Below are 15,536 nucleotides of genomic sequence, written 5' to 3' on the forward strand. Positions count from 1 at the left end.
TGTTAAAAGCAGGGGGGATATAGTGTTAGAGTGGTTGGTATTTTTGTTTAATAAATGTATGAAAAAGGGGAAGGTACCTAGGGATTGGCAGAGAGCATGTATAATCCCTTTATATAAAGGGAAGGGGGACAAAAGAGATTGTAAAAATTATAGAGGAATAAGTTTACTGAGTATACCAGGAGAAGTGTATGGTAGGGTTATAATTGAAAGAATTAGAGGTAAGACAGAATGTAGGATTGCGGATGAGCAAGGAGGTTTTAGAGTGGGTAGGGGATGTGTAGATCAAGTGTTTACATTGAAGCATATATGTGAACAGTATTTAGATAAAGGTAGGGAAGTTTTTATTGCATTTATAGATTTAGAAAAGGCATATGATAGAGTGGATAGAGGAGCAATGTGGCAGATGTTGCAAGTATATGGAATAGGTGGTAAGTTACTAAATGCTGTAAAGAGTTTTTATGAGGATAGTGAGGCTCAGGTTAGGATGTGTAGAAGAGAGGGAGACTACTTCCCGGTAAAAGTAGGTCTTAGACAGGGATGTGTAATGTCACCATGGTTGTTTAATATATTTATAGATGGGGTTGTAAAAGAAGTAAATGCTAGGGTGTTCGGGAGAGGGGAGGGATTAAATTATGGGGAATCAAATACAAAATGGGAATTGACACAGTTGCTTTTTGCTGATGATACTGTGCTTATGGGAGATTCTAAAGAAAAACTGCAAAGGTTAGCAGACGAGTTTGAGAGTGTGTGTAAAGGTAGAAAGTTGAAAGTGAACATAGAAAAGAGTGAGGTGATGAGGGTATCAAATGATTTAGATAAAAAAAAAATTGGATATCAAATTGGGAAGGAGGAGTATGGAAGAAGTGAATGTTTTCAGATACTTGGGAGTTGACGTGTCGGCGGATGGATTTACGAAAGATGAGGTTAATCATAGAATTGATGAGGGAAAAAAGGTGAATGGTCTGTTGAAGTATATGTGGAGACAAAAAACGTTATCTATGTAAGCAAAGAAGGGAATGTATGAAAGCATAGTAGTACCAACACTCTTATATGGGTGTGAAGCTTGGGTTGTGAATGCAGCAGCGAGGAGGCGGTTGGAGGCAGTGCAGATGTCCTGTCTAAGGGCAATGTGTGGTGTAAATATTATGCAGAAAATTCGGAGTGTGGAAATTAGGAGAAGGTGTGGAGTTAATAAAAGTATTAGTCAGAGGGCTGAAGAGGGGTTGTTGAGGTGGTTTAGCCATTTAGAGAGAATGGATCAAAGTAGAATGACATGGAGAGCGTTTAAATCTGTAGGGGAAGGAAGGCGGGGTAGGGGACATCCTCGAAAAGGTTGGAAGGAAGGGGTAAGGGAGGTTTTGTGGGTGAGGGGCTTGGACTTCCAGCAGGCGTGCGTGAGCGTGTTCGATAGGAGTGAATGGAGACGAATGATATTTGGGACCTGACGATCTGTTGGAGTGTGAGCAGGGTAATATTTAGTGAAGGGATTCAGGGAAACACACACACACACACACACACACATATATATATATATATATATATATATATATATATATATATATATATATATATATATATATATATATATATAAATATATATATATATATATATATATATATATATATATATATATATATATGTGTGTGTGTGTGTGTGTGTGTGTGTGTGTGTGTGTGTGTGTGTGTGTGTGTGTGTGTGTGTGTGTGTGTGTGTGTGTGTGTGTGTGTCTGTGTGTGTGTCTGTGTGTGTGTCTGTGTGTGTGTGTGTATGTATATATTAAGTCGGCCGTCTCCCACCTAGGCAGGGTGACCCAAAGAGAAAGAAAATCCCAAAAAAGAAAATACTTTCATCATCATTCAACACTTTCACCACACTCACACATAATCACTGTTTTTGCAGAGGTGCCCAGAATACAACAGTTTAGAAGTATATACATATAAAAATACACAATATATCTCTCCAAACTGCCAATATCCCAAACCCCTCCTTTAGAGTGCAGGCATTGTACTTCCCATTTCCAGGACTCAAGTCCGGTTATATATAAAATATATATATGTCGTGCCGAATGGGCAGAACTTGCCATCTTGGCTTAAATAGCAACGCTCGTCTTGCCATATAAGACAAGCAAAAATTTGTGTATGCAATAATTTCGCCAAAATCATTCTGAACCTAAAGAAAAAAATATATTTCATTGTGTTTGTTTAGTATTAAACTATTGTAAACAAATCTAAAATATATTTATTTGGGTTAGGCTAAAATAAATTATGATTGTTTTAATAAGGTTAGGTAAGTTTTCTAAGTTCCTTTTGGTGCAAAATTATAAATTTGTACATCAACATTAATGATAAAAATATATGTTTAAACGTATAAGAGAAAATTTTAGAAAACACTTAATTTTAAATGAGTTCTTGCTAATTGACCAGTTTTGCATATTCGGCACGACATATATATATATATATATATATATATATATATATATATATATATATATATATATATATATATATATATATATATATATATATATATATATATATATATATATATATATATATATATATATATATATATATATATATATATATATATATATATATATACAGGACAAGCCACAAGGGAGGGGTGGAAATCTTTAGCTTAAGTACTTTCACACTTCTCAGTGCGTTATCAGGAGCTGTGCCATTTTACAAGGGAGCAACCAAAGCAGGGAGAGAGGTGTTAGAGTAGCGCAGGTGTCACCGGCCACGGTTACCCTTAGACTGGGTTAGCGGTTGATGCCAATCCCACCTTACCATCATCCCCCTACTACCCATATGGGGTAGGAGGGTTTCTGAGATGTCAAGTAGGAAATTATAAGATAAGTTTCTCGTTAGATACTGTAGACATGGATAGCTATTATTCTCTGTGACCTTTTCAGATAATGAAAGGAATACAATGTGATCTTTGTCCATTTAATTGTCCTGCTCTGGGGTGCTCGTACGTTCTCGCGATGTACTCAGAAGTATCTCTTCCTAAATATTGTCTACTATTTTCTCAGTGGCTGTTAATATGCCATACATGGGGACTTCTATGCTTAACCAATAATATTTCTATGATCTAAATTCTACTAATACCCTTTAACCTTTCCTTACGTTATCTTGTGTGCTTGTCACTGTATGGTACATTAACAGCTACAGGTGTTATATAACCATCAAAACTGACGTGGTGAGAAGTTTTGGTACGTAGACACTGGTCGAGCGTCACCAATCCATCAACCCACCTGGCATAATGAACAATCCTGTGATTCTGTATAGAATTGTTGTTTAAGATTGTGTGCAATGGACTCTACTAAATAATTATCGAGCTTGTATAACCCATAATTTGAGTTGAATACTGTATTTCTTTCATGTTTCAAGAGGGAAGATTCAATTGTTTCTTTCCATGACAGAACTGTTTGGTACTATAATCTGGGCAGCATCCCACCCGGTGAGTGATTACTTGAACTAACGTGGCTAAAGATAGCGTTCGACTCCTGCCCTGTCCTGACTGAGTATTTATGCTGGGCAATTCTGGTTTCCAGAAGTTTACCTGTTTGACCCCATATGGGTAGTAGGGGGATGATGGTAGGGTGGAGTTGGCACCGACCACTAACCCAGTCTAAGGGTAACCATGGCCAGTGATACCTACGCTACTCTGAGACCTCTCTCCCTGCTTGGGTTGCTCCCTTGCAACATTGCGCAGCTCCTGATGACGCACTGAGAAGTGTGAAAGTACTTGAGCTAAAGATTTCCATCCCCCCCCCCCCCGTGGCTTGTCATGCATAGTTAAGGTCGTCCGTCTGCTATTGTTTGCATATATATATATATATATATATATATATATATATATATATATATATATATATATATATATATATATATATATATATATATATATATATATATATATATATATATATATATATATATATATGTCGTGCCGAATAGGCAGAACTTGCGATCTTGGCTTAAATAGCAACGCTCATCTTGCCATATAGGACAAGTGAAAATTTGTGTATGCAATAATTTCGCCAAAATCATTCTGAACCTAACGAAAAAAATATATTTCACTGTGTTTGTTTAGTATTAAATTATTGTAAACAAATCTAAAATATATTTAGTTGGGTTAGGCTAAAATAAATTGGTCTTGTTATAATAAGGTTAGGTAAGTTTTCTAAGTTCCTTTTGGTGCAAAATTATAAATTTTTACATCAACATTACTGAAAAAAATATATCTTTAAACGTATAAGAGAAAATTTTAGAAAGGAATTAATTTTAAATGAGTTCTTGCCAATTGACCAGTTTTACATATTCGGCACGACATATATATATATATATATATATATATATATATATATATATATATATATATATATATATATATATATATATATATATATATATATATATATATGTCGTGCCGAATATGTAAAACTGGTCAATTAGCAAGAACTCTTTAAAAGTTAAGTCCTTTCTGAAATTTTCTCTTATACGTTTAAAGATATATTTTTTTCATTAATGTTAATGTATAAATTTTTAATTTTGCACCAAAAGAATCTTAGAAAGCTTACCTAACCTTATTATAACAAGAACAATTTATTTTAGCCTAACCCAACTAAATATATTTTAGATTTGTTTACAATAATTTAATACTAAACAAACACAGTGAAATATATTTTTTTCGTTAGGTTCAGAATGATTTTGGCGAAATTATTGCATACACAAATTTTCACTTGTCTTATATGGCAAGATGAACGTTGCTATTTAAGCCAAGATCGCAAGTTCTGCCTATTCGGCACGACATATATGTATTATATATATATATATTATATATTATATGTAATATATATATATATATATATAATTATATTATATATATATATATATATATATATATATATATATATATATATATATATATATATATATATATATATATATATATATGCAAGGAATTCGCAAGAGCATGCGAAATATACACAAACATTGCATTGTTAAAATTGTTAAAATTGCATTGTTCAAATCTCTAGTAAGGCTGATGCATGCAGGGGATGAGATGAAAAGCTGTAAGCCTTCTCCCTGAAAGCTGGCTGCCTTGGATCAACGTCTAGCGCAAGCTGGACGCCAAGGTATTGTCCAGTGTGGTGAGAATGGCAAGGCACTGCGTACCTTGTTCCAAGGTTCGTAGGTTCGAGTCTCCTTCGGCCAGAGATCAGTGTTTGTATATATATATATATATATCTGTTATGTTCAAAGTGATTTTCGCTGATTTGTGGTAAAATCAAATTTTCATTCTGTTAATTCGGCAAAGATCACCCCTTGCCAAAAAGTCCCAAACTCAGCAATTCGGCTTAATCGGAGGCAGATGACACCCGAATCTGCATGACAGTGTCTTCCATTGCAGACACTGCAAGGCTCCAGGCGGACATCAACCAAATCTTTCAGTGGGCTGCAGAAAACAATATGAAGTTCAACGATGAGAAATTTCAATTACTCAGATATGGTAAACATGAGGAAATTAAATCTTCATCAGAGTACAAAACAAATTCTGGCCACAAAATAGAGCGAAACACCAACGTCAAAGACCTGGGAGTGATTATGTCGGAGGATCTCACCTTCAAGGACCATAACATTGTATCAATCGCATCTGCTAGAAAAATGACAGGATGGATAATGAGAACCTTCAAAACTAGGGAGGCCAAGCCCATGATGACACTCTTCAGGTCACTTGTTCTATCTAGGCTGGAATATTGCTGCACTCTAACAGCACCTTTCAAGGCAGGTGAAATTGCCGACCTAGAAAATGTACAGAGAACTTTCACGGCGCGCATAACGGAGATAAAACACCTCAATTACTGGGAGCGCTTGAGGTTTCTAAACCTGTATTCCCTGGAACGCAGGAGGGAGAGATACATGATTATATACACCTGGAAAATCCTAGAGGGACTAGTACCGAACTTGCACACGAAAATCACTCACTACGAAAGCAAAAGACTTGGCAGACGATGCACCATCCCCCCAATGAAAAGCAGGGGTGTCACTAGCACGTTAAGAGACCATACAATAAGTGTCAGGGGACCGAGACTGTTCAACTGCCTCCCAGCACACATAAGGGGGATTACCAACAGACCCCTGGCAGTCTTCAAGCTGGCACTGGACAAGCACCTAAAGGCAGTTCCTGATCAGCCGGGCTGTGGCTCGTACGTTGGTTTGCGTGCAGCCAGCAGCAACAGCCTGGTTGATCAGGCGCTGATCCACCAGGAGGCCTGGTCACAGACCGGGCCGCGGGGGCGTTGACCCCCGAAACTCTCTCCAGGTAAACTCCAGGTATATATATATATATATATATATATATATATATATATATATATATATATATATATATATATATATATATATATATATGTCGTGTCGAATATGTAAAACTGGTCAATTAGCAAGAACTCATTTAAAATTAATTCCTTTCTGAAATTTTCTCTTATACGTTTAAAGATATTTTTTTTTCATTAATGTTAATGTAAAAATTTATAATTTTGCACCAAAAGAATCTTAGAAAACTTACCTAACCTTATTATAACAAGAGCAATTTATTTTAGCCTAACCCAACTAAATATATTTTAGATTTGTTTACAATAATTTAATACTAAACAAACACAGTGAAATATATTTTTTTTCGTTAGGTTCAGAATGATTTTGGCGAAATTATTGCATACACAAATTTTCACTTGTCCTATATGGCAAGATGAGCGTTGCTATTTAACCCAAGATCGCAAATTCTGCCTATTCGGCACGACATATATATATATATATATATATATATTTATATACATATATATATATATATATATATATATATATATATATATATATATATATATATATATATATATATATATATATATATATTTATATACATATATTTGCAGCATCTCTTTCATCGGTCTGTATTAAACGTCCTGTGGGGAATGGTGACGGGATCCAGGTTCAAATACGGTGACAAGAAATTAGCCAAGACCCTTGAAAGCTTCGTGAAGTTGGCCGATATCAACCTGGTCAGCATCATCTTCTTCATCCCCGGGGTGGTCAAGGCCATGATGTACCTGCCAATGCTTGACAGGTTCGTCAAGCCCATCGGCAACATCTGCAAATTCATCAGGGTAAGATATCTTGGAGGAATAGCTGGCTGATGTTTTGACCAGTGTAAGACTAGATTGTGATGGCACACTTCTGACAATAGTGATGGAGAGACACGATGCAGTGTAAGCTTGTAGTGGTGCAGTGTTTTTCCTCTGTGTTGAGCTTTAAGCTATGATTTCATAAAGCTCTACCGAGCAAAACACTGTTTATATAGCTACATCCTCTAACCTTCAATGAAGATTTCCTCGTTCTGTTGAGAGGCTCTTAATTCAAGACTTGTCTTTCCCTTTCCTTCTATTGAACCTGAGCGTCTAGTACCCCTATAGGGCTTATAGCTTCCCATAGATATGATTATTCAAAAATACCTATTGTGACCAGTACGATATTTGGATCTCTAAAAAAAAATAATGCCCCAAGTATAAGTCGTGAATCATTCCAGCAGTTTAAAAGAGAAACAAAAGAGGTGTAGAACACAGAGATATCGTATGATAAAAGACACTAAAACGCTTTGGACATATTATCTAGGTAATATTTCGCTTGTTCTTCAGTGTAGCGAGACAGCAGGTCGGGCGAAGTAAATCGAACTCAGTATAATTACTAGCATAGGCACCACTGTGACCACAAATAACCTTCCTATGGTGTATAAATATACCTAGTTGGATGAATCTTATTGTGGCTAGCTGGTCCAGTGGCTAACGCGTCGGTCTGGAGTTTTGAGACTCTGATCGCGGGTTCCAACCCCGCCTGTGGTATGGTTTTTTTGCAATCGTGTCATTACGATTTCGTGAGTCATGTTGACGGCTTTGAGGGGACTTGAGGTAGAGTTCGTCACGGCCACGTTAGCTGGAGATTCGTCTGTAAAAACAATATGATTATATAAGCAAGGTAAAGATGTCAGCAGAGGTGTTAGTGATCGCTGATTGTCACCACAGTTCAACACTGATGGTGGAGTGAGTCGAGCTTGAGATATGAAAGGGGGACCAGAAAGCTGGTCTGAGAGCCAGTGGTTCCAGCACCCCACTCACACCCTGACTCTTTTGCGATCGCATTATTACGATTCCACAAATAACCCGCACATACGAGAGTGAAACTTGTGACGACGTTTCGGTCATAAGTTTCATTCTCCTATGTGCGGGTTATTTATATATTGCTCCAGACGTGGTATTATGCCTTTTTATTTATTACAATTTCGTGAGTCGGGAGAACTTAAAACCTTGGTGTAGCACTCTTTCAAACGAGCTCAGTTTTCTGGCTGCGTTAGTTACCATTTTGTCCTAGGCACATGTAGTATGTGTGTGTGTGTGTGTGTGTGTGTGTGTGTGTGTGTGTGTGTGTGTGTGTGTGTGTGTGTGTGTGTGTGTGTGTGTGTGTGTGTGTGTGTGTGTGTGTGTGTATGTGTGTGTGTGTGTGTGTGTGTGTGTACTCACCTAGTTGTACTCACCTAGTTGAGGTTGCAGGGGTCGAGTCCAAGCTCCTGGCCCCGCCTCTTCACTGGTCGCTACTAGGTCACTCTCCCTGAACCATGAGCTTTATCGTACCTCTGCTTAAAGCTATGTATGGATCCTGCCTCCACTACATCGCTTCCCAAACTATTCCACTTCCTGACTACTCTGTGGCTGAAGAAATACTTCCTAACATCCCTTTGATTCATCTGTGTCTTCAGCTTCCAACTGTGTCCCCGTGTTGCTGTGTCCAGTCTCTGGAACATTCTGTCTTTGTCCACCTTGTCAATTCCTCTCAGTATTTTGTAAGTCGTTATCATGTCCTCCCTATCTCTCCTGTCCTCCAGTGTCGTCAGGTTGATTTCCCTTAACCTCTCCTCGTAGGACATACCTCTTAGCTCTGGGACTAGTCTTGTTGAAAACCTTTGCATTTTCTCTAGTTTCTTTACGTGCTTGGCTAGGTGTGGGTTCCAAACTGGTGCCGCATACTCTAATATGGGCCTAACGTACACGGTGTACAGGGTCCTGAACGATTCCTTATTAAGATGTCGGAATGCTGTTCTGAGATTTGCTAGGCGCCCATATGCTGCAGCAGTTATTCGGTTGATGTGCGCTTCAGGAGATGTGCCTGGTGTTATACTCACCCCAAGATCTTTTTCCTTGAGTGAGGTTTGTAGTCTCTGGCCCCCTAGACTGTACTCCGTCTGCGGTCTTCTTTGCCCTTCCCCAATCTTCATGACTTTGCACTTGGTGGGATTGAACTCCAGTAGCCAATTACTGGGCCAGGTCTGCAGCCTGTCCAGATCCCTTTGTAGTTCTGCCTGGTCTTCGATCGAATGAATTCTTCTCATCAACTTCACGTTATCTGCAAACAGGGACACCTCAGAGTCTATTCCTTCCGTCATGTCGTTCACAAATACCAGAAACAGCACTGGTCCTAGGACTGACCCCTGTGGGACCCCGCTGGTTACAGATGCCCACTCTGACACCTCTCCACGTACCATGACTCGCTGCTGTCTTCCTGACAAGTATTCCCTGATCCATTGTAGCGCCTTCCCTGTTATCTCTGCTTGGTCCTCCAGTTTTTGCACTAATCTCTTGTGTGGAACTGTGTCAAACGCCTTCTTGCAGTCCAAGAAAATGCAATCCACCCACCCCTCTCTCTCTTGTCTTACTGCTGTCACCATGTCATAGAACTCCAGTAGGTTTGTGACACAAGATTTCCCGTCCCTGAAACCATGTTGGCTGCTGTTGATGAGATCATTCCTTTCTAGGTGTTCCACTACTCTTCTGATAATCTTCTCCATGACTTTACATACTATACATGTCAGTGACACTGGTCTGTAGTTTAGTGCTTCATGTCTATCTCCATGCCTCAGGCAATCTCCCTGTTTCGATAGATGTATTGAATATTGTTGTTAGGGGTACAAATAGCTCCTCTGCTCCCTCTCTCAGGACCCATGGAGAGATGTTATCTGGCCCCATTGCCTTTGAGGTATCTATCTCACTCATAAGCCTCTTCACTTCTTCCTTGGTTGTGTGTACTGTGTGTGTGTGTGTGTGTGTGTGTGTGTGTGTGTGTGTGTGTGTGTGTGTGTGTGTGTGTGTGTGTGTGTGTGTGAAGACGAAGTGAAACCCACGAGGACCCCTGGATGCAGGCTGCTTCACGCTGGACTCCTGGTAGTGGAAGTATGACTTCGGCCCTTCCTTGGATCGAATCTTATTGTCGCCCCAGTTTTCTCAGGCATTGCATGACACCTGGCAATTAGCGTCCCCTCCGCATGAATGTAATGATAATCACAATACTCAAGAAGACATTTATTGTTATTATTATTATTATTAATTATTATTATTATTATTATTATTATTATTATTATTATTATTATTATTATTATTATTATTATTATTATTATTATCATCATCATCATCATTGTTATGTTTATTATTATTTTAAGTGTTATCTTTATATTTACTGTTGTTTTTGTTGATGTTCATTTTCTTTTTCCTTTCCAGGAAGAAATCGAAAATTACAGAAGCAAGAAAGACTGGGAGAATATTCATTCTCTCCTGACTCTTTATCTGACAGAAATGAAGAAATATAATGGGGACCATCCAATCTTCAACGGTAAGTGACGCAAGTCCTCAAACTGACGTCACACACACACACACACACACACACACACACACACACACACACACACACACACACACACACACACACACACACACACACACACACACACACACACACACACACACACACACACACACACACACACACATATGTTGTGCGTGCCACTTACCACAATCTTCAACACGTCCCTGGAAACTGGGCAACTACCTGAGGTATGGAAGACGGCAAATGTAGTTCCCATTTTTAAAAAAGGAGACAGAAAACAGGCACTAAACTATAGACCTGTGTCATTGACGTGTATAGTATGCAAAATTATGGAGAAGATTATCAGGAGGAGAGTGGTGGAGCACCTGGAACGGAACAGGAGTATAAATGCCAACCAGCACGGATTCACGGAAGGCAAATCCTGTGTCACAAACCTTCTGGAGTTTTATGATAAAATAACAGAAGTAAGACAAGAGAGAGAGGGGTGGGTTGACTGCATCTTCTTGGACTGCAAGAAGGCCTTTGACACAGTTCCTCACAAGAGATTAGTGCAGAAGCTAGAGCATCAGGCGCATATAACAGGAAGGGCACTGCAATGGATCAGAGAATACCTGACAGGGAGGCAACAACGAGTCATGGTACGTAATGATGTATCACAGTGGGCACCTGTGACGAGCGGGGTCCCACAGGGGTCGGTCCTAGGACCAATGCTATTTTTGGTATATGTGAACGACATGACGGAAGGATTAGACTCAGAAGTGTCCCTGTTTGCGGATGATGTGAAGTTAATGAGGAGAATTAAATCTGATGAGGACCAGGCAGGACTTCAAAGAGACCTGGACAGACTGGACACCTGGTCCAGCAAATGGCTTCTCGAATTTAATCCTGCCAAATGCAAAGTCATGAAGATAGGGGAAGGGCACAGAAGACCACAGACAGAGTATAGGCTAGGTGGCCAAAGACTGCAAACCTCACTCAAGGAGAAAGATCTTGGGGTGAGTATAACACCGAGCATGTCTCCGGAAGCACACATCAATCAGATAACTGCTGTAGCATATGGGCGCCTGGCAAACCTGAGAACAGCATTCCGATACCTTAGTAAGGAATCATTCAAGACACTGTACACCGTGTATGTCAGGCCCATCCTGGAGTATGCAGCACCTGTTTTGGAACCCGCACTTGATAAAGCACGTCAAGAAACTAGAGAAAGTACAAAGGTTTGCGACAAGGTTAGTTCCAGTGCTAAGGGGAATGTCCTATGAAGAAAGATTAAGGGAAATCGGCCTGACGACACTGGAGGACAGGAGGGTCAGGGGAGACATGATAACGACATATAAAATACTGCGTGGAATAGACAAGGTGGACAAAGACAGGATGTTCCAGGGAGGGGACACAGAAACAAGAGGCCACAATTGGAAGTTGAAGACACAAATGAGTCAGAGAGATAGTAGGAAGTATTTCTTCAGTCATAGAGTTGTAAGGCAGTGGAATAGCCTAGAAAATGACGTAGTGGAGGCAGGAACCATACACAGTTTTAAGACGAGGTTTGATAAAGCTCATGGAGCGGGGAGAGAGAGGGCCTAGTAGCAACCGGTGAAGAGGCGGGGCCAGGAGCTAGGACTCGACCCCTGCAACCACAAACAGGTGAGTACACACACACACACACACACACACACACACACACACACACACACACACACACACACACACACACTTACAGCTTACAGGTATGATAACAGATGCCATCTTTCCAACGGGATACCAAATCCTGAGGAAAGACAGAGGGAACAGGGGGGGTGGAGGAGTGGCGTTGCTGATCAAAAATCGCTGGAATTTTGATGAGCTGGAGAGAGGAGAGAGCGGAGAAGAAAGTGATTACATCGTGGGAACACTTCACTCTGGAGGTCCCAAGGTGGTAATAGCAGTGATGTATAACCCACCACAGAACAGCAGGAGGCCAAGGCAAGAGTACGACGAGAGCAATAGGGCGATGGTTGACACACTGGCTAGAGTGGCCAGAAGAGCTCATGCATGCAGGGCAAAGCTCCTGATCATGGGTGACTTTAACCACAAGGAGATCGATTGGGAGAACTTGGACCCACATGGGGGCCAAGATACATGGAGGGCTAAGATGATGGAGGTGGTACTGGAAAACTTCATGTGCCAACACGTAAGGGACACTACAAGAGAGAGAGGAGAGGATGAACCAGCAAGGCTGGACTTAGTATTCACCTTGAGTAGTACAGATATCGAGGACATCACATATGAAAGACCCCTTGGGGCCAGTGACCATGTGGTTTTAAGCTTCGAATACACAGTAGAGCTACAAGTGGAGGGAGAAGCAGGAAGGCCAGGACGAATGAAGCCAAACTACAAGAAAGGGGACTACACAGGAATGAGGAACTACATGAACGGGGTTCAGTGGGACAGAGAACTGGCAGGGAAGCCAGTTAATGAGATGATGGAATATGTAGCAACAAAATGCAAGGAGGCTGAGGAGAGGTTTGTACCCAAGGGTAACAGGATTAATGAAAAAGCCAGGATGAGCCCATGGTTTACCCAAAGGTGCAGGGAGGCAAAAACCAAGTGTGCTAGGGAATGGAAGAAATATAGAAGGCAAAGGACCCAGGAGAATAAGGAGAACAGTCGTAGAGCCAGAAACGAATATGCACAGATAAGAAGGGAGGCCCAAAGACAATATGAAAATGACATAGCAGCGAAAGCCAAATCTGACCCGAAACTGTTGTACAGCCACATCAGGAGGAAAACAACAGTCAAGGACCAGGTAATCAGGCTAAGGAAGGAAGGAGGAGAGACAACAAGAAATGACCGTGAAGTATGTGAAGAACTCAACAAGAGATTCAAAGAAGTGTTCACAGAGGAGACAGAAGGGACTCCAGAAAGACGGAGAGGTGGGGCACACCACCAAGTGCTGGACACAGTGCACACAACCGAGGAAGAAGTGAAGAGGCTTCTGAGTGAGCTAGATACCTCAAAGGCAATGGGGCCAGATAACATCTGCCCATGGGTATTGAGAGAGGGAGCAGAGGCGCTATGTGTACCCCTAACAACAATATTCAATACATCTATCGAAACAGGGAGATTGCCTGAGGCATGGAAGACAGCAAATGTAGTCCCAATCTTTAAAAAAGGAGACAGACATGAAGCATTAAACTACAGACCAGTGTCACTGACATGTATAGTATGCAAAATCATGGAGAAGATTATCAGGAGAAGAGTGGTGGAACACCTAGAAAGGAATGATCTCATCAACAGCAGCCAACATGGTTTCAGGGACGGGAAATCCTGTGTCACAAACCTACTGGAGTTCTATGACATGGTGACAGCAGTAAGACAAGAGAGAGAGGGGTGGGTGGATTGCATTTTCTTGGACTGCAAGAAGGCGTTTGACACAGTTCCACACAAGAGATTGGTGCAAAAACTGGAGGACCAAGCAGGGATAACAGGGAAGGCACTACAATGGATCAGGGAATACTTGTCAGGAAGACAGCAGCGAGTCATGGTACGTGGCGAGGTGTCAGAGTGGGCACCTGTGACCAGCGGGGTCCCGCAGGGGTCAGTCCTAGGACCAGTGCTGTTTCTGGTATTTGTGAACGACATGACGGAAGGAATAGACTCTGAGGTGTCCCTGTTTGCAGATGACGTGAAGTTGATGAGAAGAATTCACTCGATCGAAGACCAGGCAGAACTACAAAGGGATCTGGACAGGCTGCAGACCTAGTCCAGCAATTGGCTCCTGGAGTTCAATCCCACCAAGTGCAAAGTCATGAAGATTGGGGAAGGGCAAAGAAGGCCGCAGACGGAGTACAGTCTAGGGGGTCAGAGACTACAAACCTCACTCTAGGAAAAAGATCTTGGGGTGAGTATAACACCAGGCACATCTCCTGAAGCGCACATCAACCAAATAACTGCTGCAGCATATGGGCGCCTAGCAAACCTCAGAACAGCATTCCGACATCTTAATAAGGAATCATTCAGGACCCTGTACACCGTGTATGTTAGGCCCATATTGGAGTATGCGGCACTAGTTTGGAACCCACACCTAGCCAAGCACGTAAAGAAACTAGAGAAAGTGCAAAGGTTTGCAACAAGACTAGTCCCAGAGCTAAGAGGTATGTCCTACGAGGAGAGGTTAAGGGAAATCAACCTGACGACACTGGAGGACAGGAGAGATGGGGGGACATGATAACGACATACAAAATACTGAGAGGAATTGACAAGGTGGACAAAGACAGGATGTTCCAGAGATTGGACACAGTAACAAGGGGACACAGTTGGAAGCTGAAGACACAGATGAATCACAGGGATGTTAGGAAGTATTTCTTCAGCCACAGAGTAGTCAGTAAGTGGAATAGTTTGGGAAGCGATGTAGTGGAGGCAGGATCCATACATAGCTTTAAGCAGAGGTATGATAAAGCTCACGGCTCAGGGAGAGTGACCTAGTAGCGATCAGTGAAGAGGGGGGCCAGGAGCTCGGACTCGACCCCCGCAACCTCAACTAGGTGAGTACAACTAGGTGAGTTCACGCTGTTTTCTAGTGTTGAACTCGAGGTAGACCGTAAACTTGGGGATGGTGCCTTCTGATCAAAACCGAAGGGCCTGGGGTCAATCCTGGGGCGCTTGGATAAATATATGCAAGACTTCTAACATCTGCTGCCCCGCTCTCCTAGGAATAAATAAGTTTTGGGTGTTATTGATCCAGTGTCTGCTGGGTGATCTAAAAAAAGGTGGCATTTCTGGCAAGCTATGACCTTTTCAGAAGATATCTAGATACTCGGATATCAGTCTAATTTACCGAA

At 41.1% G+C, this 15,536-nt stretch overlaps 1 protein-coding gene across 2 annotated transcripts in view; it reads left to right on the forward strand.

Moving 5' to 3' along the window:
* LOC128694602 (cytochrome P450 2D14) overlaps positions 1 to 15,536 on the forward strand; it is a 45,517-nt gene that overhangs the window by 16,865 nt on the left and 13,116 nt on the right. Inside the window, exons 6-7 of one of the 2 annotated variants that reach the window (XM_070095807.1) lie at positions 6,945 to 7,175; positions 10,611 to 10,722. In XM_070095807.1, coding sequence (XP_069951908.1) covers positions 6,945 to 7,175; positions 10,611 to 10,722 — 343 coding nt within the window. The remainder of the gene's footprint in view (positions 1 to 6,944; positions 7,176 to 10,610; positions 10,723 to 15,536) is intronic. The other variant, XM_070095808.1, reaches the window with a different exon arrangement.

Source organism: Cherax quadricarinatus, chromosome 51 (genome assembly GCF_038502225.1).
Source record: "Cherax quadricarinatus isolate ZL_2023a chromosome 51, ASM3850222v1, whole genome shotgun sequence".
NCBI lineage: Eukaryota > Metazoa > Arthropoda > Malacostraca > Decapoda > Parastacidae > Cherax > Cherax quadricarinatus.